Source organism: Salvia hispanica, chromosome 5, assembly GCF_029641045.1.
Source record: "Salvia hispanica isolate PSC_SH4W2 chromosome 5, Shi_PSC_v1, whole genome shotgun sequence".
Taxonomy (NCBI): Eukaryota; Viridiplantae; Streptophyta; class Magnoliopsida; order Lamiales; family Lamiaceae; genus Salvia; species Salvia hispanica.
This window is the reverse complement of record NC_142696.1, coordinates 14,420,991-14,448,956: the sequence shown is the minus strand read 5'-3', so window position 1 is coordinate 14,448,956 and position 27,966 is coordinate 14,420,991. Positions and strand designations below refer to the sequence as shown.

The 27,966-nt window shown below is 38.5% G+C and overlaps 1 protein-coding gene and 2 long non-coding RNA genes across 3 annotated transcripts; 1 reads left to right on the top strand and 2 right to left on the bottom strand.

Moving 5' to 3' along the window:
- The first annotated feature begins 670 nt into the window (after nt 1-670).
- On the top strand, nt 671-1,689 carry LOC125189815 (uncharacterized). Its single transcript, XM_048087045.1, has 2 exons — nt 671-768; nt 903-1,689. Exons 1-2 carry the CDS (start codon nt 671-673, stop codon nt 1,687-1,689), a joined length of 885 nt encoding a protein of 294 aa, XP_047943002.1.
- A 529-nt stretch (nt 1,690-2,218) lies between these two features.
- On the bottom strand, nt 2,219-3,307 carry LOC125186690 (uncharacterized). Its single transcript, XR_007170487.2, has 5 exons — nt 3,247-3,307; nt 3,027-3,076; nt 2,745-2,852; nt 2,423-2,485; nt 2,219-2,328 (listed from the first exon to the last, which is right to left on the bottom strand). It is a non-coding gene; the product is annotated as an uncharacterized LOC125186690 (long non-coding RNA).
- A 20,907-nt stretch (nt 3,308-24,214) lies between these two features.
- LOC148926339 (uncharacterized) lies at nt 24,215-24,911 on the bottom strand. Its single transcript, XR_016130175.1, has 2 exons — nt 24,490-24,911; nt 24,215-24,392 (listed from the first exon to the last, which is right to left on the bottom strand). It is a non-coding gene; the product is annotated as an uncharacterized LOC148926339 (long non-coding RNA).
- Nucleotides 24,912-27,966: the final 3,055 nt, after the last annotated feature.

Below are 27,966 nucleotides of genomic sequence, written 5' to 3'. Positions count from 1 at the left end.
AAAAAAAAAAAAACCAATACCACTCTCTCATGGAAAATGAAGCTTTTGAGGTTGATGGTTGTGGGGAGAATGGGGACTCGGAGATGGAGGTACAGCCTCCTACCGGAGCCAACACTAGCACCCCCGCGAACGTTGAAGGGGAAAACAAATTACAAGCCATTGAATTCCAAGGAGGGATCTCTTCCACTCCTGGTATGAATTCACTTTGTTAATTATGTCGTTCAATTTCTTGTTTTGGAACGTAAGGGGAATTGCTAACGCGCCTACCCAAAACGTCCTCAAACGACTAATTAAAAATTACAATATTGGCTTTCTTGCAATAATGGAACCGCTCACACTCCCAAACCAGGATCGGTACTCCAAGACCTTGGGGATGGTGTTCAAAGGCTCCAATACCAAAGGAAAAATATGGATTTTTGTGGAAGAAGGGGCTGACTTTGTGGTGAAGGATGACTCAGAGCAGGTGCTTCATGGGGCGTTTCTCTTCCCCGCGGCTAGCTAGACATTTTGACATCTCGGCCGTCTACGCTAAGTGCGCTCGGGCGGAGAGATATCCACTATGGGATAAATTGAGGGATCTAACTAATGTTGTTGAAGGATCACCATGGATGATAGGGGGGATTTCAATACTATTCTATCCCCGGGCGATAGGGCTGGCACGCAAGCCGAAATGGTAGACTTTGCGGAGACCATCGAAGACTGTAGACTGCTAGACCCGGGGTTTGATGGATCGGAGTACACCTGGGCTAAGAACGGGCTTTTTGAGAGGTTGGATAGGGTCTTGGTCAGGGAGACGTGGACTACTCACTTTGAGTCCGTGAGGGTGACAAACTTGCCTCGGGTATCGTTGGATCATGGGCCGGTTCTTGTTCAGTGCAAACTTACGAACACCATGACCATAGGGAGGGCTTCAGATTTCAAAACATGTGGACTCGGCATGAAGGATTTTTGGACCTAGTCAGAGAGGTATGGGCACAAACCTTGGATGCTCACGGGCTACTTGGTTTCCAAATCAAACTTGCCAAAGTTAAACAGTCTCTTAAGTGGTGGAATAAGGAGGTCTTCGGGAATATTCATGCTAACATCAAGATCATGGATGAAGAGATTGCGGCAGCCCAGGCTTGGTTCGAAGAAGACCTCTCACCCGCCAATAGGATGCTAATCAACAAACATATTGCGTCCTACATTCTCTTCCTCAAGATGGAGGAAGACTTCTGGCGGCAAAAAGCTGCTATGAGATGGCTCGTAGAGGAAGACAAAAACACTAAAATCTATCAAAGTTGGGTGAGGCAGAAAAGGATTCGGCTGCGGATTCACAAAGTTCAAGTGGATGGGCGTGAGCTTACGGATGATTTGGAGATTAAAAACTCAGCGGTAACTTTCTTCAAGAATCTCCTTGCTCTGGATGCCCCAGCCCTTGTTGAGATGGACCCAAATCTAATTCAGCCTCTCCCCTCCTCGGCCCACCTTGAGGCTTTATCCGACCTCCCGGATGCGGAGGAAGTGAAGAGAGTGGTCTTTGACATGTCGGGGGATAGCACACCGGGTCCGGACGGGTTCTCGGCCATCTTTTATCAATCTTGTTGGAGTATTATTGGGAGTGATGTTGTTGCGGCAGTTCAGCAAAAAAAAAAGGAAAGATATTTTAGACTCGTAAAAGAAAACCAGAAATCTAAGCCTCAAAGGTAAAACAACACGAAGGTATGCAATTACCACTTTACAAAGTTCAGGACTAACCACTTTACAAGCATTTAAGAAGCGACAACTGGCCGAAAAATGGGCTCTTGGATCCCTAGCAACATTGCCCAGTACTTGAATAGCTTTATATGCAATAGCAATTATTTTTTTTCTTTTTCTCTATTTTTTCTTTTTTTTTCTTTTTTTCTTTTTTTATTTTTTTTCCTTTTAATTCTTTTAATTCTTTTTTTTCATTTTTTTTTCTTTTTTCTCTTTTTTTTAGGAAGGGGTCTTATACACTTAGGAAGGTTGCCCAGCGCTTGAATAGCTTCAGCTGCAACAATAATGTTTTTTCCTTTTTTTTCCTACCTTCAGTAACATTTAAATTCGGGATAACCTGCAATAATCAAAATGTTGTGCAAGCAACACCAATTACATTTTCACGATGTTAACACCAACAATATATTCTGCGAAAAGTCAATAAAAACCTTAATTGAGCTGTGGACTTGTGGTCATGGAAAAAACCATAACATACCTTCTTTAGTGTATGACAAACTTTCTGAAAAAATCTCCAAGAGAAATCTTTTTGGTTGAAGCAACTTCGGCTAGTTCAGCAACAACCTCTTTCCTCTCGTACCATTTTGAAGCTTTCTGAAAATAAAATACAAAATTTATGCATAAAAGGCTATGTTAAATTATTTTTTGAGCATTTTTCATAGGTAAAGTACAAAGATAGGCCACTTACCACCGCTTGCCAAAATCCAGACTTCTCCAAAGGTTTTAATATATCAACTAGATCGATAAGGTCCTGAGAGAGTAGATAGGGGAGATATCTTAGACTAGTAAAAGAAAACCAGAAATCTAAGCCTCTAAGGTAAAACAACACGAAGGTATAATAGCAGTATCAGTATAAACCCAGCTTCAATTGATTAAAGCTTAAGATGGTTGGGCCAGAAACAGTGATGCACATAAATTGCAATTCACACTGAACCTAGAACTTAATCAAGGAATGAGTTAGGCAAGGGGGTAGACAGATTCTACAAAAGTAAGTGACAGCATTGTATTACCTCGATCTTTGGCTACGTGGTGATTGACAACATTGAACGGATGTACACTCAAGCAAAGTATGGCATGCATGAGCCACATTCATGTACATGATCAAGCCTTCACAGGAGCTATGTACATTACAGAAGAGTTTCAATATTGGGATTTAAAGATACAACTTTTGGCTTTGAGGATTCAGGATTTAATAAACAATCCCAAGCATTTATATTATTGAGATTGTAAATCTCAGTTTGTTAGCGCAAGTGAATCTTAATAAACCTATAACTAATAGTATAAAAGAGTACCTAGCTTGACTTCTCAACCGGACATCCCATTGTAGTTCCAAGAGCACCAACTGTGGACAAAGTAGCAATTGTCAAACTTTTATTACTGTCATGTAGATGCCCTTATAGAGCTCTAAATAGATCTCCTAAAACAAGAAAGATAAGAGGGCACATCATGTAGATAATAATATACTCCATATACAAAATTTGATAGTTATTTCAAATTTTCCACTGAACATACCAGTTCCAGTTCAGCTCTTCCAAAATTTTGGTTATATTTTAAATAGTTTCCAAGAGGACCTAGGCAGAAGATAAAGTCAGATTGACGGCATGCCCTCTTAAATCATAAACAAATTTGTTGATTAACAAACATATACTTACAAACCTTCCAATCAGAACTCTCTAAGCCTTTTAACAATGTGGGGGTGACCTTTTGACTTGTATCTTCACGTGGAAGTCAATCTATGCCACCAGTTGATGTAAAACTAATAACTTTAACAACCTTCTTTGGAGTTGCAAATGCCTGCAAAGAGTAATATTTGTTAATTTGAATTGAAGAACAAGCTCATATTTGGAAAAATGACATTTTCACAACATCAATACAATAAGAACAGTGGATAATTTAAATTTTTTTAGAAAAAAATAAGATATAATACCTTTGTAGCTAGATCAAACATTTAACAACCAAATCAGAGAACTTCAGGTTTCTAGGTTATAATCGCAAGAGAATCATATTTTATGCTGAAGATGGACATCTGGATGGATCCTGAGGTATTAACAGTTCAGCAACAACCTCTAAACTCTCACACCATTTTGAAGTTGTCTGAAAATAAAATACAACAAATATGTATAAAAGGCTACATTAAACTATTTCTTGAATATTTGTTATAGGTAAATGACAAAGATAGGCCACTTACCACCGCTTCCCAAAATCCAGACTTCTCCAAAGGCTTTAATATATCAACTGGATCGATAAGATCCTGAGGAGGTGCTGATAGGGAAGATATTTTAGACTCGTAAAAGAAAACCACAAAATACACGCATTGGACATACTCTATACACAAAATAAGCATTGCAAATTGCACACTACACGCTACACACTACTCTCTACACAAAATACAAATAATACACACTACACACACTAAACACAAAACAAACAAAATAAATACAGTATACACGAACACCCACACCATACACAAAGTATACGCACAATATGCACACAGTGCACTTGCTTACTACACTTACTGCACACTAAACACAATATACAAAAAATACACAATATACACAAGACACTAAACACACAAAATACACGCAATGCGCTACACTTACACTACAGAAAATGAACAATACACACAATACGCTAAACAAAGACTACATAAAATACACAAACGTACAAAATACACATCCTGCACTCACATAGACACAAAATGCATTCACATTTAAGTACAAATACACACTATACGCAAAACATGACACAATACACACAAATTACCATAAAACACACACACTGCGCACACATGAATAAATACATGCGCGGCAATCACAAACAAAGATAACACAAAATACACACTACATACATTGCACATACTACCTCCATCTAATAATAAGAATCACATTTGGTGAGCTTTAAGAAATATAAGGAATAGTGGGTTGAAAAAATTAGTAGAATATTAGGTCCACTTTTTATATTGGCTTTCTAATAAAATGTGAGTGAAGAGAGTTAGTGGAATGTATGACCTACTTACCGTTAAAGGAAAAAGAGAATGTGACTCTTATTTTAACACGGACTGAAATGACAAAATGTGACTCTTATTGTGGGACGAATGTAGTAATAAACAACACTACATACAAGTCCAGAGCCTTTGTCCTAGAGGCAAGGAGCTTAGACATCAATGTATGAGGTACTGAGTTCGAGCCCTCTTGACCTCAGTTGTAATTTCCTCCTTTGTAGGAGTTTATATATAATATCCTCCTTCATATAGGAGTTAATTTAAAAAAAAAAAAAAAACAACAACAACAACAACAACACTACACACAAAGTACAAACAAACACTACACATAAATTACACATGAAGTTCAATAAACAAATTACATGTCCTGCAAACACACTACACACAATAAATTGATATACATGTTCAGACTATACACAAATATAACACACTTGTATACACGCATTGTACACACTATGTCTAAATTAAATTCTATACACAAAATACAAACACTGCACACACATAAACAAAACAACACAAAATACAAAAACCATACACAAAGTATACACTCAATGTATACAATGCACGCACTGCACTTATTGAACAATATACACACCATACACATGCTATACACTGTATAAAGAAGAGTAAGAGTCACTTTGGGAACAATATACACACCATACACATACTATACACTGTATAAAGAAGAGTAAAAGTCAATTTGGATCCTAAAAAATACGAATATGGTCCAAAACGAATATTCACTTTTTGAAAAATAGGTCCATAACAAATGAAGTCCTTGCCGAAGTAGTCCTTTTTTTACGGTTATGTAAAAAATACTAATGTCTAATGATTCTAACAAAAATCCATTTTTGGCGCGAAACACTAATTTATATTCTCAAATTATATAGAGGGGTTAGCTTTTATTGTCGAAATTCCGTTTTTTCTACAATTAATATCTTCTCTAGAGGGGAAAAAGAACAAGATAGTAAAATCTCATAATTTACGATCAATTCATTCAATATTTCCATTTTTAGAGGACAATTTTTCACATTTAAATTTTGTAGTAGATATACTAATACCTTGTCACTTTTTGGCAATGGCATTTTTCGGTGTGGTTTCCATCCAAGAAGGATTTGGATAAACCAATTTTCCAAGCATTCCCTTTCCATTTTGGGTTAGGATGTATTGAACTCATAATTCAAAAGATACTTTTTATGAATGTCTTTTTATGAATGTCAACTAAGTATCGTAAGTAAATTGCTCCCGGTTGTTCAATCATTTGATAACCAGAGTCATTCTTTGATAAATGATCACTATGAGTCAGACTCAATAGAATTTGATCAATCCTTTTTTTAGCATTCAATGTTTATTCCTGAATAATCTTATTTTTCAATTATTCAACCATTTCAGTCATGCCACTATGTTGACCGTTAGTTTTTTTGACGGAACCGGCAAAAAAAGGACTACTTCAGCGACATTTTCATTTGATATGGATCTGTTTTTCCAAAATTGAATGTTTTGGACTAAATTCGTATTTTGGTTGGGCAAAAATTGGACTTTACACATGACACACACTATACATATAGGCAGGGAGCCGAGAGAGAACTTTTTTCGATGGAATGTAGAGAGAGAGAGAGAGAGAGAGAGTTGTTGGCTTGAGAATGATGATACTCCCTCCGTCCCATAAAATTGTCCTATTTTTCCATTTTGGTCCGTCACATAAAGTTTGTCCCATTTCACTTCTTTTACCATTTTTAGTAGTGGACCCCATATTCTACTAACTCATTCCTACTCACATTTTATTATAAAACTAATATATAAAAGTAGGACACACATTCCAATAACTATTTCAACTCACTTTTCATTACATTTCTTAAAATCCGTGCTCAATTAAAGTGGGACAATCTTTGTGGGAGAAGGGAGTATAAAACAAATTGGAGAGGGAGATAGACGTGTAGTGTTGAGGGAGAAAAATATATTTTTTTAAAATAAAGTACTACTCCCTCCGTCCTCCAAAATTCGTCACCATTTGACCCGACACGGGTTTTAAAATATGTAATAGAAAGTTGTTGAAAAAGTTAGTGGCATGTGGGTACTACTTTTATATATTAGTTTTAAAATAAAATGTGGGTGAGAATGAGTTAGTGGAATGTGGGGTCCATTACCAAAAATGATAAAAGTGAAATGTGACAAATTTTTAGGAATGGATGAAAAAAAAGGTGATAAATTTTCAGTTACGGAGGGAGTACTAGTTATGGAGGAGTATTACGTGTTTGGCTGGGAGCATATAATAATCCTTTTCCTTTTCCTTAGTATGATAAATGTGTTGGGCCTCTTCAATTTAATAAATGTGTTGGTAAATTAATTGTTGGGCCTATTTGATTTTTAGTTGGGCTTAATAAATTATTGTACGAAAATTTTCACTGATGAATTAAAGCTGATGCTTGTACGGGACTTTATATACTCCCTCTGTCCCATTAAAAATGCAACGTTTTCCTTTTTTGGTTGTCCCATTGAAAATGAAACGTTTCCTTAAATGGAAACAACTCTATCTCTACTTTTTCATCTCTCTTACTTTACTCTCTCTTCATTAACTCACAAAACAACACTACATAAAATCCCGTGCCGATTCTCAAATGTTGCATTTTAAGTGGGACGGAGGGAGTATATGTTTTCTTTGTGAAGGAACAACAGATAATTTTGAGTAGCGGCGGAACCAGAAATTTAGGGACTGAATATTTTCAAAATAATAGTAATATTTAATTTTGTATGTAACATTTTTTCAATTTTTGAATTCACACAATCATAAATATTACTCCACAAAACAACCCAAATCCCTTACCATCTCATTTCAAAATCAATCTATTAAATTATAGTTTTCTCCGGTTAATTACTCCCTCTATTTTTTAAAAATAGAAATATTTGAAACGGCACGTGTTTTAATGCACAATTTAGTAAACTAAGAGAGAGGAAGATAAAAAATTGGTAAAATAAGAGAGGGAGAGAGAAAAATTGGCAAGTAAGAGAGAAAAAAAGGTAATGGAATTAGTGTTAGTGGATTATGGGGTCCACTTTATTGGTGATATAAGTGGTAAATAAATTGATGTATAGGGGTGTAAACATTTTCAAAAATAGAAAGTTTGAAAGTTGTTATTTTTAAAGAACGGACTAAAATGGAAAAAGTTGCTATTTTTAAAAAACAGAGGGACTAAGACATTTCTTTTCACCACATAGTTTAAGTAAACGAGAGAGTTAATTTTACTCATAAATAGAAATGATTCAATTAACTTGTAACTTTTCGAAATATAAAAATAACTCAACTAACATGGAAATGAGAGAGTAGTAGTTTACAAATTTGAATTCAGTATCATAATTTTTAAATGTGCAATTTTAAATTGAATACGTTTAGTATTGAGCCTCGTCTGAATAATTTTAAAAAACTAGATTTAATTGGAATTTAGAAAATATTTAATTAAATTTTACCATCTCTAGTCTAGTGATCATCTAATTAATTTTAAAAAATTGTATATATTGCACATATTTAATTAGATTTTAACATTTTCAAATGAAATAAGGAGTACAACTAGGGGAGCGATAGCTGGATGCCTACTGCCTATTTCTTTATAGCCTTTAGCACGTTTCCAGTAGCTTAAGGGAGCTCAAGGGGGTGTTTGGTAGGCATGATAAATTAACATAAGATAACTAATTAATATGGGTCTAAGATAAAAATTGAGATTAAATCCAAGATAAATAATTTAGTCATCTTGTTTGGTACACAAAGATAAAACTCAAGATAGAAACCTAAAATGACTTATCTAACCCTGTGAAAATAATATTATTCCAGATCAATCCCTCTAACACACATGCTCAATTTCTTTCCCATTTCTCACAATCCCAAAAAATTAGGGCTCTCGATTCAGCGATCCAGCGCTAGCACTAGCGCGTCTGTAACATCCCGAAATTTCGAACCCTAATTTTAGAGCCGTAAAATTTCCTAAATTAATACTATTGATGACTTAGGAGACGCGAATTAAATGATGAACGAATTTATCTCCTAAGTTCTTATGACCGAGTTGTGTCTAGGGTTGCGTTGGAGTTTGAAAAGTCAAACTCGTTGAGTATATGACGTGGCATATGAATATTTGAATTAAAAGTGAATTATGTGGTGAATTATTTGTTTAAGGGTGAGTGAGATTATTAGGATATTTCCATAAATACTATAACCACATTTTTGAGAATTTTTGAACCCTTCACATTATTGGAGAAAAATCCTATTTTTCCGGATTTAATTTAATTCTTGGGATATTTATCCAAATTAAATTCAAAACCCAATTATTCTCTATTTCTCAATGAGAAAAATCGACACCCCTATTTAATCTATGTGATTTTCGAAAATCAAATAAGTTTGGGAAGGAGGAATTATTTTATTTGTTTAATTGATCCCTTATTGATTTCCTTCCATACCTAAAATTAAATATTCTAGCAAATCTTACCATACCTCAAGGAGATCTTGCCATATCTTATTTTAGTTAATATTTAAAATCTATTCCTTATGAGAGAGCCAAACTACACGCCTATTTCGAAATTTTAGTGGGAGAACTATTATTTTATTTTGCTCCGTGATTTTATTCTACTCCGAAAAAAATACCAAACAAAATCTTGGCTAAATAAAAGCCTACGATTTTCGAAAAATCCCTAGCCTTGAAACCCTAATTCACGCCATTTTGTTCCTTCCTCTCTACTCCACAATATTTTGTTTTATTTAATTGTGTAGAATCAAATCTTTCTAAATATTCTATTTAATTACCTAAAGATTTTATTGAACCCTATAAATAAGAGCAAAACCTAACCCTAAACCCAAAATTTTCGCCCCCCACCCCCAAATCACACGCCACTCCCTCTCTTCTCTCTCTCTCAATTTTCCATCTACTTTTCTCCAATAATTCTTCATCTTTTGAGAAGAATTTGAGTTTGAGCCTCAAGAATTGTTGAAGAATCAAGTCTCTACTTTGTTTCTACCGTTCGTTTTAGCAAGAAAAGGTACCTATATATTAATCTTTCTTCTTTATAACAGATTAATCGGTATTCTTGAACCCCCATGCATCTAGATTGAGTGAAAGTGGGATAAATGGTATATAGAAAATATGTGTGCATGTGTGTGTGTATGCGTGCATGTGTGTGCGTGTGTGTATGTGTGACATGTGAATAACCCTCATGTGTGACATAAGTTGATGTTAGATCTAAGATTGTTGAGTGTATAAACTTATATGATGAGTGTGTCTTGGTTTTGAATGATAAATATAAACCGGATCGGTGGGAAAATGGGGAAACGTTGAGACATGCATGATTTAGGAGTTGATGCTGAAACTAATTCATGATATGTGCATATGTGATTAAAAGGTGAAACCTTGGTTGCGAAGCCGGATAACAAAAGAGAGAAACTTACTTGAAATCTAAGCAGTCAAGGTGGGCTTTATTCTTAAACTCTTTTATGTTGCAAATTTATGAATGTGGAGAGATAATGGTGGTTTAAACTATTATGCCATGCCTATGATTGTTCTGATGATGTTGTGCGCCTGATGCCTAGTTTGTGAGTTCGCTCCATTGGGCTATAGGGCTATGGATATGTATAAACGAATTCGGGTCTGAGTAGGGCCGCAAACCCTACCAGGCTAGTGTACACGGTGGGATCGGGAGCCATCCGTGCTAGTCGGCCGTTCTCGTGGGCGAAAAGTGTGCCCACACTTTCGTCGCACTATGGAAATGATGTGATTGTAGAAATTGATGAGAAAATTGGGGAGTTGTTTGATTGACCAGTCTATGAAAATATTTTTGTGATACTCGATGATATTTATTTTGATAACTGTAAAACTCGAGATCACTGTGGTAAGGGTGGCATAATAAATAAAATGTTTTGGCAACGAGTCCACTGTGTATTTCAAAATACTCACCCCTGCATGTGTTTTCCTTATGTGCAGGTTGAACGGCGACGAGCGTTGGCGGGTGTTGAGCACATTAATTAAATAAGATGGATATTTTGAACTTCGAGTGTAGTTGTGTCTTCATACATGGCTTCACTTTCTCTTGGTCGTTTCCGCTGAATTTTTGAAACACTTTAGTATCATTTGGTTATTCTGAACTTATTTCCTTTGATTTAGAAGATTGAGACATGTGGTGGTTTTTGTTGAATTTATGTCGAATCCTTGACTTTTGATCGTAGTTTATGATATCTATTCTTCATTGATTTTTCTTGGTTAAACCGTTGACTTATTGCTTTGATAGTTCGTTTAATACCATGGTTAAATCTCTTTAAACGAAACCATAGCTTATGTTCTTATTGCTTTTAAGTCCGTTTTGGTGGCAGTCGCCGTATTTATTATACCCTAGAAATCCAGGCTGTTACAGTTGGTATCAGAGCCTCAGTTTCTTTCCACTCTGGACCCAAGAGTCTTTTCAAAATCTAAGTTTGTCCTTGTAATCATTTACTAACGCACTAAATACGGAAGGCTCAACACCGCAACTCGTCCCGCTCAACCACGAAGAAAGAGGTACAGAATATTACTATGACTTTCGTTTGGAAATAATATGCTCTTGAAAATTTCGGTGGAAAATGTTATTTTGTGTAAATAGAAAGCCATAGGATGACTCCTAGGAGTTAGGAAATATTGTGTGAATGTGAAGCAATGCTTCTTGAATGGTGATCCGTCAAATATTTACAGCGAGCTTGTGAAATTGTGAAATGCGATTCCATGAATATTGACCGAGTGTTACTATCCACATATATTAATGTCCGATGCTTGTTATGCAATGGGACACCAGATGATTTATATGAATAAACATGTGGATTGTGCAATATATGGATGGCGTTTTATGTGGTGAAAATTCATGACCGAGGAAGTGCGAGGTATCGTGAAGAACCACTATGAAAGTGAAATGTGGAACTTTGAACTTTGTTGCTAACGTAGGAGCCATATGAAACTTGAGTTAGGAAATGATCGAATATATGTTGAAGTATGAGACTTCAAGCTATGCTTGAAATTATAGAGTGCCTAAGAAGTAGGCCAGACTGAACGTGCTAGAGAACTTAGTTGCAAGTTGACAATAGCAATATCACTTTCCTGAGTGATAGAACCAAAAATATTTATATTTCGAACTTTGGTGTATCCTTACAATGGCGAGATCATACTTAAGATCTAATAAAACTATGCCGTCTTGCATACCATGCGAAAGTGGCGATGCGACACACATACGACGACGCTTATGACACATTAAGACCACGTGTATAATGGCAATGTATTTCGAAAATGACCGTGTGACATGGCCCGAAAACTTTGAAGATGCAACCATCAAAAATAGTTATTAATTTCGACGACAAGATGAATCTCAATTTGGAATCCACGGTTTCATAGAACGACGTTACCATAGAATGACTGAATTTTTAAATCAACAGTACTTACTTGGATCCTAAGTTCTTTTCGGGACGTTTTAAATAACCGTGAGCCCTTGTCTATTTAAACACCTTGGTTGACTCACAATTTACAAGTGATGTCCATTATTTCTTTTCCTATATCGAGTCATGACTCACTTGGCTTGAAAATTGGTGTCTGCCCTTGTAACTTTGGACATCGTGAGTGAGTAGTCTTCTTTAATTCGTCATTCATAAGGACGATATTTGATTTTATGAGCTTCTGTCATTGAACATTAATCCTAAAGTTGCTTGCAGTTATGACCTTCAGTATGATTACATCTCCAGACATATTTTCTTCAAAGGATGGAATATTCTTCTTGAAACTTTGGTTCACCCATTTATTTTGTAACCATGTTTGTGGCAAGCTCTTTCTGGCAGAAGTGAAATTCTTTTTAGCTCGGTTTCACTACATATATTGTTTCATACTCAATGATTTTTCTTCCTTCAACACCAAGTTAAGGCTATCATGTTCTCTTCTTCCTGAACGGGTCGATCATATTAAATTTCTGAAAAAGTTCCAATCACTTTGAGTTTCCCCCAACAAACCCGTTGAACCATTATTAGTGCTACTTCATGAAATTTGTCTATATTTCTAAATTCTGCCGCGACTGATTGTTTTAGGCCTCGACATGTTTGAACGATATCATTCTTTGCTGTCCGGAATTTTTGCATTTGAGATTTATTGCAGTTTCACCCTGTTTTCATGACCCATCCCATGTTCTTTCGATCTCTCATTAGAAGTAAATTCTCAAGCTCTATGGGTTCTATTTGATACATCTAAACCATTTAATTCTCAGAATGGACGGGTTAAGTTCAATGGAACTTAGTCCTTGCTTTGTTTCAAACCAATTGTTAATGATGAGATTTGAAAGTGTCGAGCCAGAAATGTTATTCTTGTTTCCTTGATTAAGTTTGGAGCCTTTCCGATGAAAGACATTTTTGTTGTGCATCTTCGAGTTGAAATTAGTTTCTATCCAAGTAAGACTGTTTGATCAATTTTCGAATTAAATGTTAGAGCTGTGCTTTTCGGATACACACAAGGAATAAGTTCCTATGGGCCAATCACGCGTGGAAATTTATACACCAACTAAAAGCGTCGACATAACCAATAAACGAGATGTTAGATATTCTGCAACAACAAACTGCCACAAGCTGCTAGAAGATCGAACTTAAGCAATAAACTCTTGAGAAAGAAAATATGCTTTCAAGTAGCTGATGATCAATGCATGAATAACGAAGCGGAGAATTCGGATATTTGTTATAATCGGATGCTTGGAGAAAAGAAGATGGAAGACGTCGCTGTCGTACTAGAATATCCAGATGTTTTTCCCGAAGTACTACCTGGACCGCCGCCAAATCGACAATTGGAGTTCACGATCGACCTCGAACCAGGAGCCGCACCCATATCCAAAGCACCATATCGAATGGCGCCTAAAGAGTTGGAGGAACTCAAGATACAACTCTAGGAGCTCATGGACCTAGGTTTCGTTAGGCCTAATGTCTCGCCGTGGGGCGCACTAGTACTTTTCGTGAAGAAGAAGGATGGGTCGATGAGAATGTGTATCGACTATTGAGAGTTGAGCAAATTGACCCTTAAGAACAAGTACCCACTGTCGAGGATAGATGACTTGTTCGATCAACTTCGAGGAGCCGGCGTGGTTTCAAAGATGGACTTGAGGTCCGGATATCATCAACTAAGAGTTCGAAGGGAGGACATACCGAAGACTGCGTTTCGCACAAGATATGGTCACTACGAGTTCGTTGTGATGCCATTCGGTCTAACGAATGCCCCAGCGGTATTCATGGACTTGATGAACCGGGTATTCCACCCATACTTGGATAAATTCGTCTTAGTATTCATTGATGACGTTTTAGTCTACTCGAGGAACGAGAAGGAGCACGAGGAGCATCTACGAATTGCTTTGGAGACTTTGAGGACCGAGAAGCTATACGCCAAATTCAGCAAGTGTGAATTTTGGCTGAAAGAAGTAAACTTTCTTGGACACATTATATCGGCAGAAGGAATCAGAGTGGACCCCGCCAAAGTTGAAGCCGTGCAGCAATGGAAGTCACCATCGACGCCAAGCGAGATTCGGAGTTTCCTAGGATTGGCAAGATACTACCGAAGGTTTATAGAAGGGTTCTCCAAGATAGCGAGACCAATGACCCAACAACTTAAGAAGGGAATCAAGGTGAATTGGACCCCGGAGTGTGAAGCAAGCTTTCAACTCTTGAAGGAGAAATTAACCACCGCACCAGTGTTGGCTGTACCAGAGCTTGGAGTAAACTACGTAGTCTACACCGACGCTTCGAAGATTGGATTAGGATGCGTGTTGATGCAAAACAACAAGGTGATCGCCTACGCGTCACGACAATTGAAACCACACGAGTTGAACTACCCAACCCACGATTTGGAGTTAGCAGCAGTAGTGCATGCCTTAAAGATTTGGAGGCACCATCTCTACGGAGTTAGGTGTGAAATCTTTACGGATCATAAGAGTTTGAAGTACTTCGAGCAGAAGGACCTGAACATGCGACAACGAAGGTGGCTCGAGCTGGTAAAGGACTACGATTGTGGCTTCAACTACCACCCTGGCAAGGCAAATGTAGTGGCAGATGCTTTGAGCCGTAGAGACCATTCGCAACTCACTACTTTTCTGACATAAGAGGAAAGTTTGATATGAGAGTTGAGTAAGTTGCGAATAGAAGTGGTAAGGGCACCTGAAACCGTGGAGGGCCGAATCGCCGCCTTAGTAGTAAAGCCTAATCTAAGGACGAGGATCGTTGCAGCACAACAGATGGATGCGAAATTGGAGGAGATTCGAGTCGAAGTAAGAACCGGTGAATCCGGAGGTTTTAGCGAGGCTTCCGACAACGCCCTCATCTTTAAAGGGAGACTGTGCGTACTGAACGACGAGGGACTCAAGAACGAGATCATGAGTGAAGCTCACGAAACCCCATACACTACTCACCCGGGGAGCACAAAGATGTACCAGGATCTGAAGAAGTCCTTTTGGTGGAATGGCATGACGAAGGATGTCGCGGCATTTGTGGAACGCTGCTTAGCCTGCCAACAGGTGAAGGCCTTGCATCAACGACCGTACGCGAAGTTACAACCACTAGAGATACCCAAGTGGAAATGGGAGCACATCGCCATGGATTTTGTGACGGCATTGCCAAGGACCCTAAAAGGGAACACCGCGATCTGGGTGATTATAGATCGACTTACCAAGAGTGCGCACTTCATACCGATTCCTATAACCCATGGATCAGACAAGCTAGCTAGGATCTACATACAAGAAATCGTGCGATTACAGGAGTCCCAGTGACGATTACGTCTGATCGTGACCCAAAGTTCACTTCAAAGTTTTGGATTAGTCTACAGCGCGAGCTGGGAACACGCTTAAATTTTAGCACGACATTTCACCCACAGTCCGATGGAATTGCCGAGAGGACGATAAAAACTCTCGAGGATATGCTAAGAGTCGTGGTGCTCGACCGAGGCGGAAGTTGGGAGACCGCACTCCCTCTGATTGAATTCGCCTACAACAACAGCTTCCAAGCAACGATCAGCATGGCGCCGTATGAAGCACTATATGGAAGAAAGTGTAGATCTCCGCTCTACTGGGATGAAGTTGGCGAACGAAGGGCACTTGGACTCGATGCAGTCGAAGAGATGGTCGAAATTGTTCGACAAATCCGTGTGAGAATGAAGGAAACTCAGGACAGACAAAAGTCATACGCCGACGTCCGACGGACAGACTTACAATTTCAAGCCAGCGATAAAGTTTTCCTCAAGATATCCCCATCGAAAGGGATAACGCGCTTTGGTGTTAAAGGTACCTATATATTAATCTTTCTTCTTTCTAACCGATTAATCGGTATTCTTGAACCCTCATGCATCTAGATTGAGTGAAAGTGGGATAAATGGTATATAGAAAATATGTGTCCGTGTGTGTGTGTGTGTATGCGTGCGTGTGTGTGCGTGTGTGTGTGTGTGACATGTGAATAACCCTCATGTGTGACATAAGTTGATGTTAGATCTAAGATTGTTGAGTGTATAAACTTATATGATGAGTGTGTCGGTTTTGAATGTGAAATATAAACTAGATCGGTAGGAAAAAGGGGAAACGTTGAGACATGCATGATTTAGGAGTTGATGCTGAAACTAATTCTCGCTTTCAACATTAAACTTTGGTGGAGATTCCAGGAACAAAACTCGATGTGGGCACGACACATGTTCAGCAAATATTGTAGCAAAGTCTTGCCACTAACCACGTCGATCTCGGGGCGTGCAAGCCCAACATGGCGGAGACTTTCTAGGGCATGGATCCATGCCCACCCCCACATTTGGTGGGTCATCGGGGAGGGCAATGTCTTGTTTTGGGATGATATCTGGCTTGGGGACACCACCTTACGAGAGAGTAGTCTTGATGACAGAGGAGATCCCTTGGCACGGGTCTCGGATTTCTGGGATAATGACGGGTGGAGCGCATCCAAGCTCCAACTCATTCAAAAACAAGCTGGGCTCCCGGTCCGGCTGTTAGAAGATATTCAAAACGTCCCAATCCTACAGGGCCAACAAGATATCCCACGTTGGTGCCTATCCCGTCATGGAAATTTCTCCTTGGCGTCGGCTTGGAATAATATCAGATCCCAACGGCCAACCATTCCGGCTCTAGATGATGTGTGGAATAAAGGACTCACTGCGTCCATTTCCATCTTTATCTGGAGGCTTCTTTCAAATAGGATCCCGGTAGATGCGAAGCTCCAATGGCGTAATATCAGCCTCGCCTCCAAATGTCATTGCTGCCCGGATAGCCCTAATGCCGAAACATTACAACACTTGTTCATTCAAGGGAGGGGTACTTCAAGCATCTGGGAGTGAATTTGACTCCTGGTTTTTAGGAAGTGGAGAGCCCCTTCTACTCCATGACTCCATTCCGGATAAAATGGAAAAGTGGGCGAAAAGAATGCAGCAACACTCGAAAATCCATCTCTGTCGCCTCCTCCCCTGTCTTATCCTTTGGTTTTTGTGGTCGGAGAGAAACAAATGTCGCCACAACGAGCTAAAGTTTAGAGCCTTCAATGTTGTGTGGCAGGTCCAGATGCACATTAGGAAACTTATGGAGATTCGAGTCATTGGGCCAAAACATTGGGAAAGGGTCGCCTTGCCATTCCCGGCTCCTGAGCAGGCCCATACAAATAGAAATAGGGTCGACCTCGTAACTCCTGTCAAATGGAACCCTCCGGAGCAACCGTGGCTCAAGCTCAATACGCATGGCATCTTCAACCAGTCAGCTAGTCAAGCTAGTGGGGGTGGGATTGTGCGAAACCATCTTGGTAGCCTCGTCTCGGCTTTCTCAATCCCTCTCTCGGCCTCTTCGCTTCTTGAAGCAGAGCTCCTTACCATCCGCAAGGGAATCCTTCTGGCCAGGGAGTCGGGGGAATTTACGTGGGCGGAATCGTGCTCACGACAAGCCATTACCCTTCTAAACTCAGATTGCGCCGGTCCAGGTCCATCTAGGCACGTCGTGGCAAGTCTTCGTCTTCTCCTGCGAGAAGGGAGACTTAGATTCTCCTATATTCACAAAGAGTGCAACACACCGGCTATATGTCTCGCATAAATGGGTTCTGAATTGACATCCTTCCACCGTTTCGACCCCAACTCCATTCCTAGACTCCTCAAGGCTACAATTCGCACGGAACAGTTGGGAATTCCCTATATTAGGTTAAACGAAACTAGGTAGCCCTTGTTGTTGTGCTTGTTGCTGATTGTCATCGCTGTTGCAAGAGTAGTATGAGGTCCGATACAACTTTTACCGGACCGTGTCCTACTCTTCCTTTAGTTTGTTTAGTTTCTTTTGGAGTGCCACATTCGGGTACGACCAAGTATTGTAAGCCCCTGGTTTTTGTAATATAGGGATGAGGGACTCACGAACCCTCCACCGAATGGTGTTTTTTTATAAAAAAAATAAATAAATAAATAAATAAAATGCATGATTTAGGAGTTGATGGTGAAACTAATTCATGATATGTGCATATGTGATTAAAAGGTGAAACCTTGGTTGCGAAGCCGGATAACAAAAGAGAGAAACGTACTTGAAATCTAAGCAGTCAAGGTGGGCTTTATTCTTAAACTCTTTTATGTTGCAAATTTATGAATGTGGAGAGATAAGGGTGGTTTAAACTGTTATGCCATGCCTATGATTGTTTTGATGATGTTGTGCGCCTGATGCCTAGTTTGTGAGTTCGCTCCATTGGGCTATAGGGCTATGGATATGTATAAACGAATTCGGGTCTGAGTAGGGCCGCAAACCCTACTAGGCTAGTGTACACGGTGGGATGGGGAGCCGTCCTTGCTAGTCGGCCGTTCTCGTGGGCGAAAAGTGTGCCCACACTTTCGTCGCACTATGGAAATGATGTGATTGTAGAAATTGATGAGCAAATTGGGGAGTTGTTTGACTGACCAGTCTATGAAAATATTTTTGTGATACTCGATGATATTTATTTTGATAATTGTAAAACTCGAGATCACTGTGGTAAGGGTGGCATAATAAATAAAATGTTTTGGCAACCAGTCCATTGGGTATTTCAAAATACTCACCCTTGCATGTGTTTTCCTTATGTGCAGGTTGATCGGCGACGAGCGTTGGCGGGTGTTGAGCACATTAATTAAATAAAATGGATATTTTGAACTTCGAGGGTAGTTGTGTCTTCATACATGGCTTCACTTTCTCTTGGTCGTTTCCGCTGAATTTTTGAAACACTTTAGTATCATTTGGTTATTCTGAACTTATTTCCTTTGATTTAGAAGATTGAGACACTTACAGCGTCTCTCCGATCCGGCACCTCTTCTCCCACCCATTTCTCTTGTTGCAACGTCTCTTCCTCACTCATTCCTCCGCATATCTTCTTCCCCTAAATCAAGCAAGGTAGTTTCCGTCGATTACTTTTTTGAATTACTTTTGGTTTTGGAAAATTGGTTGGGAAAAGTCGTAGGAACTGCAATGTCATTATCATTGTGTGTTGTGAGAGCTTAGATTTTCTGTTTTACCAATTTATTAGGCTTGAATTTGAAAATTTTGATATTTTCTCATTTTCTGGTTGGAGCTGCACCTGCTAATTTTCCAGCCCTGCTATTGTTTTCTTTGACCTTGTATGATTATATGAAAATATTACTAATACTTTATATTTTTACTTGGATAGATTAGATCAATTATTGTGCAGCTTTTGGTTTTGCTTGTGGTCTTTGTAACCGGAATTTATTTGAGAAGCTTATTAAGAATAAGGTCAGATATATATATTGCCTTCCACTCATGCAGGATAAAGAACATGCTGCAATGTGTTTTAGATGGAAAGTCTGTAGGAATGAAGTTTGGTTTTAGAATGGTGTGTTTTATCGTGTAGCTTGATGAATTCATCATCCCTTTATTACAAGGATATATCACTTGCGACTTAGATCTAATTAGGATAAATGAGTTATGTATATGAGGTAACTTTTGTTGAATTCTTTGTAATAGGAGAATTTAGGTTCCAAATTGATGTTGATCTGGGTTTAAAAATCAGAGTTGTGTGGTCCTAAAAAATAGTAAATTCCCATTCTGAATCTTGTATGGCACAATCTGCAATCTGAATGAATTACTAGAGCTAATTAGCTTGTCTGTTTGCCGGTGAGATTTCTTTCGTAGTTGGGTTTGTGAAGAAACTCGAGCTGATAGCTAGAACTACTTACACCTAACAGTGGCGTAGTAGATTCCTTACGGCATCGTTCATTTGAGTCTGCTTTAGTAAGATTCCTTGTTGCATTCATAATATACATAACCTTTTTTTTTAATTTCTGATATATTTTTAATTTCTGATATAGGGTGATGAAAGCCTTGGGTGGTGCAAGGGGGTCTTCTTCATTCTCCAACTTAAATTCTGATATCCAAGGTTAAATTAATACTTTCATTATTCTTTTAAATTATTAAATACCCATATTAAGCTTTTTAAATGGTGATTTTATAATCATTTCATTATATCTAAGAATGTACTTATAAGAATAACATTTATGAAATGAATACTAATGTCAATATACAATTATACATTATTGTTTTCGACAATTGAATCCCTTTCTAAATCAATCTCAGGTAGTGCCGAGCCTGCTCATTTGAAGCCGGTTAAAATCGAAAAGGGAAGGCGCGTTTGGTCTGTCCAGGAAGACGAAATACTTCTATCCTCGCTGAAGGAACTTGTCGCACTCGGTTATAAGGCAGACAACGAATTTAGATCGGGGTATGCACAGAAGCTTGAGGAAGCCTTGCAACGTGAGTTTCCAAATACAGACTTCAAGGAAAGTCCCCCATATTAATTTGAAGTTGACAATGTGGAAGAGAAACTACAACTCCTTAATGAAACAAAACTCCCTTTGGGCTAAATACATGCTGGCCAAATATTGCCATAATTTGTCACCTATCATGCTCGGAGCCTCGAGCCGTGCTAGCCCAACTTGGAGGAGAATACTTAGAGCCCGACCCTATGCGCAACCGCACATCCGGTGGCTTGTTGGGAAAGGTAATGTCTATTTTTGGGATGATATTTGGATTGGCAACACTACCTTGAGAGAACTATGCCTTGATGAAAGGGGTAGCCCTCAGACTCTTGTATTGGAGTTTATTAGGAGTGAAGGAGGTTGGGATGTGGCCAAACTTCAGCAGCTCAATGAACAGGCTGGTCTTCCTCAATATATCATTGCAAAGATACGGGATACCCCAATCATCATGGGGGAGCCAGACATCCCAAGATGGTCGCTATCTCGACTCGGTGATTTCTCGATTTCCTCCACCTGGGATACTATCTGCTCACAGAGGCCGATCATTCCTAGCCTTGACGATATTTGGAAGGCTGGACTCACCTCTTCCATCACCATTTTTGTTTGGAGACTTCTATCGAACCGTATCCCAGTTGATACCAAGCTCCAATGGCGCAAGATCGAGTTGGCATCTAAGTGCCTTTGCTGCCCACTTAGGCCCGGCACGGAGTCCCTTCAACATCTCTTCATCCAAGGCTTCGGGGCCTCTAGAGTGTGGAGAGAGTTCGATGGCTGGTTTGAGGGCCTCTCCCCACCGCTCCGTGTCAATGACACTATCCCAGATAGGCTCGAAGTGTGGCCCCTCAGAACGCAGCAAGCAAGTAAGAAACACCTTAGCCGTCTCATGTCATACCTCATTTTTTGGTTCATTTGGGCAGAACGAAATAGGAGCCGGCATCATGAGACTCAGTTTAAGGCATCCAATGTTATCTGGCAAGTGCAAATGTATGTCCGAAACAGCATCGCTAATGGACACCTTAAAGCGAAGCACTGGTCGCATGTCAAGCTTGGGGTATGTCGGCCAAGCCTCGCTGAGGAAAGGCAGCCCATACCGCGGGCTATGGCTGTGAAATGGTACCCCCCGGACCAACCGTGGCTCAAACTTAATACGGATGGCGCCTTTTCGGAATCCACGGGGAGAGCCGGGGGTGGAGGGATTATTCGAGACCACTCGGGGAGATTGATCGCAGCTTTCACCACCCCGCTCGACGCTCAATCAGCCTTGGAGGCCGAACTCTTGGCCATTCATCATGGGTTGTTATTGGCTAGGGAGTTCGCCCAACCAATTTGGGTTGATTCGGATGCTGCCCAAGCAATTAGCCTTGCCAAGGGTTCAAGCTGGGGGCCAGCCCATTCACGCCAAGCCATGGAACACTTGGCCTTGCATAGAAGACATGGAGATTACCGCATTTCCTTCATCCACCGGGAAGGGAACAAAGCTGCTGACCTTCTAGCCAAAATGGGCTTGGAAATCGAGGAACAGACATGATTTGACAACCAAACAGCCCCAAGATTGCTCAAAGCCATTGTGAGAATGGAAGAGATGGGAGTTCCAAATATTCGAGTGTGCGACGAGGATCCCGGCGGGGAATCGAGGCCTTGTTGATTGACACTCGGCTGTTGTTCTTTTGCGACCGCCTTAGAGTAGGTAGGTGTCAAGCCTCATTTGACTCGTCCCCCGCATACTCTTGTGGTGGTAATGCCCCTGTCTTTTATTTTTGTAGGTTTTGGTTTGTGATGTGTAGCCTTTCGGCTAATCGTCTTGTATCTCTCGGCACATCACTTTTGGGCGTGGCCAAGTATTGTACCACTTTGCGTTGTGATATATAGGGATGAGGGACCCACGAACCCTCCACCGTCAGGTGTTTAAAAAAAAAAGGAGACTTTTGAGCGGTGCTGGATTTAACGTCAAAGGAGACTTTTTAGTAGACATCAGCAATGACCAATGGGAATACATTATGAAGGTAATTTTCATAACACGAAGCATTAGATTTGGTGACTGTTACTGACACTCTTGCATCTCAACATGATTGATTTTATTTCTTTTCTATTTTATTTTGTTATAGGTAAGGAAATCTGTTATTTTGTGACATCCATATTAACATTCAATGCAGAATGACACATAATGTCCTACTACTGTATTACGTAGAAACACAGACATGGACATATCTCAGAACTTTTAGGTTGTTTGCTTGCATATTTTTTCTGACTTGACTTTCCCATTTCATTACTGTTAGCAAAAACATTCTCATTACTTGGATTTCTTTGATGCCTTACCACTTTCATCCTCGTTTCCACTTTCATGTTAAGTTCTATTATACTATTGCATTTTTTTAATGAAAAGGATGACTGCTTGCAATAACAGGTTTACTCATCTTTCATTTCAGGTTGACTCTAATGCAAGATTGATCAGGAACAAGCCATGGCGATACTTAGACGACTGGAAAATAATTTTTGGAAAAGACAGGGCTAGTGGAGATATTGTTGAGGGCGTAAAAAAAGCAGTGAATGAGTTAGATGCATAGGAGTCGATAGGAAACACAAATACTTCTGGAGAGCATAGTATCAACTTGGACAAGGATGATATCATGGGGGAGGAGAATGATACTCATTCAGTTTGCAAGAAGGGAACAAAGGGTTTAAAGCAGAGTGGTAGGAAGCGAAAGGGAGATGATTCGACAGATCCTACCTTCCAGCTGCTTAGTAAGATGCACTCTGACACAACTGAAAGTCTGAAGAGTGTGTACGAGATTGACCTAAGCAACAAACGAACAAAGATTGTCAAGATTTTGGGAGGCATCCTATCCCAAAGAGATAAGTTTGAAGCAATTCGCATCCTACTTTAGAAACAGGAGCATCTTGATGTCGTCATTGCCTTGCCTGAATCTGAACGCCTTGACTACATTACCTACATGCTCGAAGTTTTTCAGAAAAAATGAACTTGGTTTGTAATCATTGAATAATAGGAAGACTTTAGTTGTGATGATGCCAATTTCAGTTGTTAACATGTTTTGGGCTAGTATGTCTTGGATTTTTGTTATCGTATGAATTGTGGATGTGATTTTTTGTTATGATACGCCTTGACTTTTATTTCCATTAAATTTTCTATACATGTGACAAGATCAAGATTGCATTTTTATAGAAGGCTGAGACAGTGAAATTTGCTAATAAACTGCTGTTATAGCCTATAATCTGCTGATATTTATTGCTATGCTTCTAGCTCAATTGGATGTTTGTTGATTTTAGTTAAACTGGTGGATTGTCGTAGGATCCATTTATGTTTATTGGATTTTGATGGAATTTATTGAGGATAACATGCATATTTAGATGGACGAGCATATGAAATCAAACTGAATTGTGGAAATTTACTGTGGAAATTTTGATGAAAATACTTTTTTGATGGTCATTGCAATGAATTTATTATCTGCTTATCAATATTCTGATAATATTTGCTCAATACTTATCACATATTTGAATTTCAATAAAAGGAATCAACCACCATGCAATCAAACTGAGCAGTAAGTCAGAAACAAATAAGCAAAGTAGAAGTATTATTTATTCATCAAAGGTTCATCAGTAAATAAGCAAAGTAGGAGTATGAGACCATGATATGAATATTATGCAAGTGAGTAGTTGCATATATAAGACTGTTTCTGATGAAAAGTTGGACACTCAGTGAGAACACAAAAGAATCAATTCATCTAAAACAAAAAGTAACACAACAGTTGTCCTGATTTATCCATCTCTACTCTAGAACCATGACAATTCAACCACACACTAAAACTAAAGCTTTCTTCATATGGCCTTCTTGTGGTAATCTTGTTCTTGTGGTTTCACAACTCACCTTCATTATACTACAAAGAGGCACAAAGAATAATTGTGTGGATAAATGTAGTTTCACAAAAAATAACTAAAATAATTATGCAAAAATTATATGAAGTTTTCTCTTACCGTTAGCCACATTCCTTGTGCAATTTCATCGCGTTTCTGATTCCATTCCTGAGTTGATTCAACAATATCCACATAATCCACATGTCCGCCATTCTCCTCATAGTCCAAGTGAGGCAATTCTGTTCCTATTTGTTCTTCGAAGGGATCTGTCACCATATCATTACGAATAAAATTATGTAATAGGAAATACGCCATGATAATCCGATTTTAAACCTTTATTGGATAATAACTAGCTGATCTTAATATACCCCATCGCATCTTCATTATACCATAGGCACGCTCAATAATGTTGCGTGCTTTTGAATGCCTCATGTTGAACAACTCATGTGCATTCTGAGGTCTCTCAATCCCATGACCCCATTCTTTCAAATGGTATCTCACTCCCTTGTATGGTGCTAGGAAGCCTTCGGAATCGGCGTATCCGTTATAATTGTTCCCTGAAAAAATAGTTAGAAGAATTACAGAAATGGTTAGTTTAACAAGGTTAAATATAAAAAACCAAACACAAACTTAAACAAATGGTTCACCTCTTGGTACTCTAAGACCATCCTCTCTGTTGATCGCGTCCTGTAATACCCTAGAGTCTGCGGCTGATCCCTCCCACCCGGCAAAAAGTATGTAAACTTTAAATTTGTATCACAAACTGCCAATGTATTGGTAGCAATATGACCCTTCCGTGTCCTGTATCTTGGCTTATCCTCGTTCCTGACAGGTACATTAATGTAGGTTCCGTCCAATGTACCAAGGCAATCCTATGAAGACATTAGCAACCACAATATAAAGAATACTAATCATTTCAAAGTAAATTATGAATAGAAATACAAACCACATAATCATATTATGTATTACCTTAAACCACTTCCATCGTGGGTCCGTACAATCTTCTTTTACCGGATCCGGTTTTACCAACAAAATTTCATGCAGTTTCAAAATAGAGTGTAAAACTTTATGGACATATTGTGATACAGTTTGTCCAGACCTCAAGAAATCAAAACGAACAATCCTATTTTTTTTTGTGATGCGCTATAATGGCTAAGAAAATGGCTACCTGCTCTTCCACTTTTACATCTTTTCCATCATGTAGCACCCCTACTTGGCGTAGCAATGAACATAACTTACCAAATGTGTTTTTGTCCATTCTAAAGTTTGACATGCAATCAATATCATTAACACCCACCAATCGATTCATGTGCTTTAATTGTCTAGGGATTCTGCCACGCATTGTATATGGGAGAATAGATGTGCTACGCTTTCGTTTCTTATTCCTCCGTCTCTCATGAGCAAGTAGTTCGATTAAAAACATATGAATCAGCCGATATAGTTCTATTATTGCCTCTAAAATTTGGTACGTAGGAGAGTGGATATCAGTACCACCTGGCATTCTTTCCTATTTGTGCAAACAACGCTATATCAAATTTTGTGCTAAAGATAATCAAGAGATACTATCACTTTGAATAATAATATATCAACATGCTCCCTGCAACTTTTTTTCTATACTTTCCTGCCAGTATTTTGCTGACGGAAATCGCAGGTGAATAACGTTACAGACAACACGAATGCCACTACAAACACACTAATGCTCACAGCAAGGGAAAGATATCATGAGAAATGAGCAATAACACAACCAAATCACAAAGTTGTGAAGCCATTTGATGTTGGAACAGTGAATAGAAAGTCTTTGTAACCATAAATTTTCTTTTCCCAAAATACACACTACACAAATATGCACGTACTAAAAAGACATACATAGCACACACTATAACCACACTACACAAAAAATACACGCACTGGACACGTGCTATATATAAAATAAAAGCACTATACACACATGCGTACATTGCACATAATACACACGCTATACACAAAATATAAACACACACACTATATACACACAATACACATTGCACACACTATACACAAAACACATATATACTTCACACATTATACAAAAAACAAAAACAAACACACTATACACACTAATCACAAACTAAACACACTATACTCACAATACACACACTAAACATACTATACACTACGCTACGTACATTACACATACTACACATGCTATACACAAAATACACATTGCACACACAATACTTACTACCCTAAATCCTAAACCCAATACACACACTGCATATACACTTACTATATACAACACTATACACAAAATACGCATTACACACTATAGACAAGATACACATAATTTACATACAATACCCACGCTATACACCAAACACATATGCTTTACACACCATAAAAAAACACGCACCACTGACAGTATATATACACTCACTGAACATACAGATATACACACTACACACATTATTATACTATAAATACAAACATCCACACACACAAAATACACACGCTACATATAATACAAAAAAACACACACTTGTACACAAATAAACATGTATTATAAAATACACACATAACACACGCTCAAAACATAATATACAAAATATACACGCATCAGACACAATGCATAAATTACATAATACACGCTATATAGAAAGTATAAACACAAAACAAATGAACTAAATACACCATACAAAAATACACACACTACTACTATACACAAAATACACGCATTACAAATGCATAAAAAAAATACACACTACACATACAAAAAGTGTAACACTACATTATAAAAAAGCTACATACACTACATATACTACAGAAGACTCACACTATACATAAAATATACATGTTCATAACATACACATAGCACACACTATAAACATCTGTGTGTATTACACATAGAGAATTCTCTGCGTGTATTAAACATATGTATTACTCATTCCACAATAATAAAAAAAATAGTGAAGTAGAGAATTTACTCCGTGGTCATTACTCCTCCAGAAGATTGAACCACACCTGAGATTATTGTAATGACAAAGGTCAAAACATATTCCTATAAAAAATATAAAATACTATTATAATTCACAGTATATAACAAAAATTATACCCCCAATGGACCCCAATCATTTCGGACAACTTCTTTTGTCTTATATCATCCAACTTTTCTTGACACCTCTCGAATGGTCTCGTACCAACCATTTAAATAACAGAGATGTCAAAACAGCTAAATTGGCAATTAAAAACCATGAGATGTAGATGGAAAATCTAGAAATAGTTACCATGTCAAACGCATAGCCGCCAAAGCTGAGAAAGCTGCATCCCTTGCAACAGGTGTTCCATCATTAAGGGATTAATAATACATGTAGATCAATTTAGGGACACAAAAGTTACTAATGACCAAACATAATACTATGAAAAAACAAACACAATTGTTGATGCTTTTTGCAACAATGTACATATATCTATAAGAAAACTGCATTCAGATAGCATGTGATCAATAATGCAGCATAAGGACACTTGTACATCTTAATGTCAATGACTGAGGCAAATACATGAAAATATTTGAAAATGCAATTACATAGAATGTCCTAAATAATAGAAGTCAACATGATGATA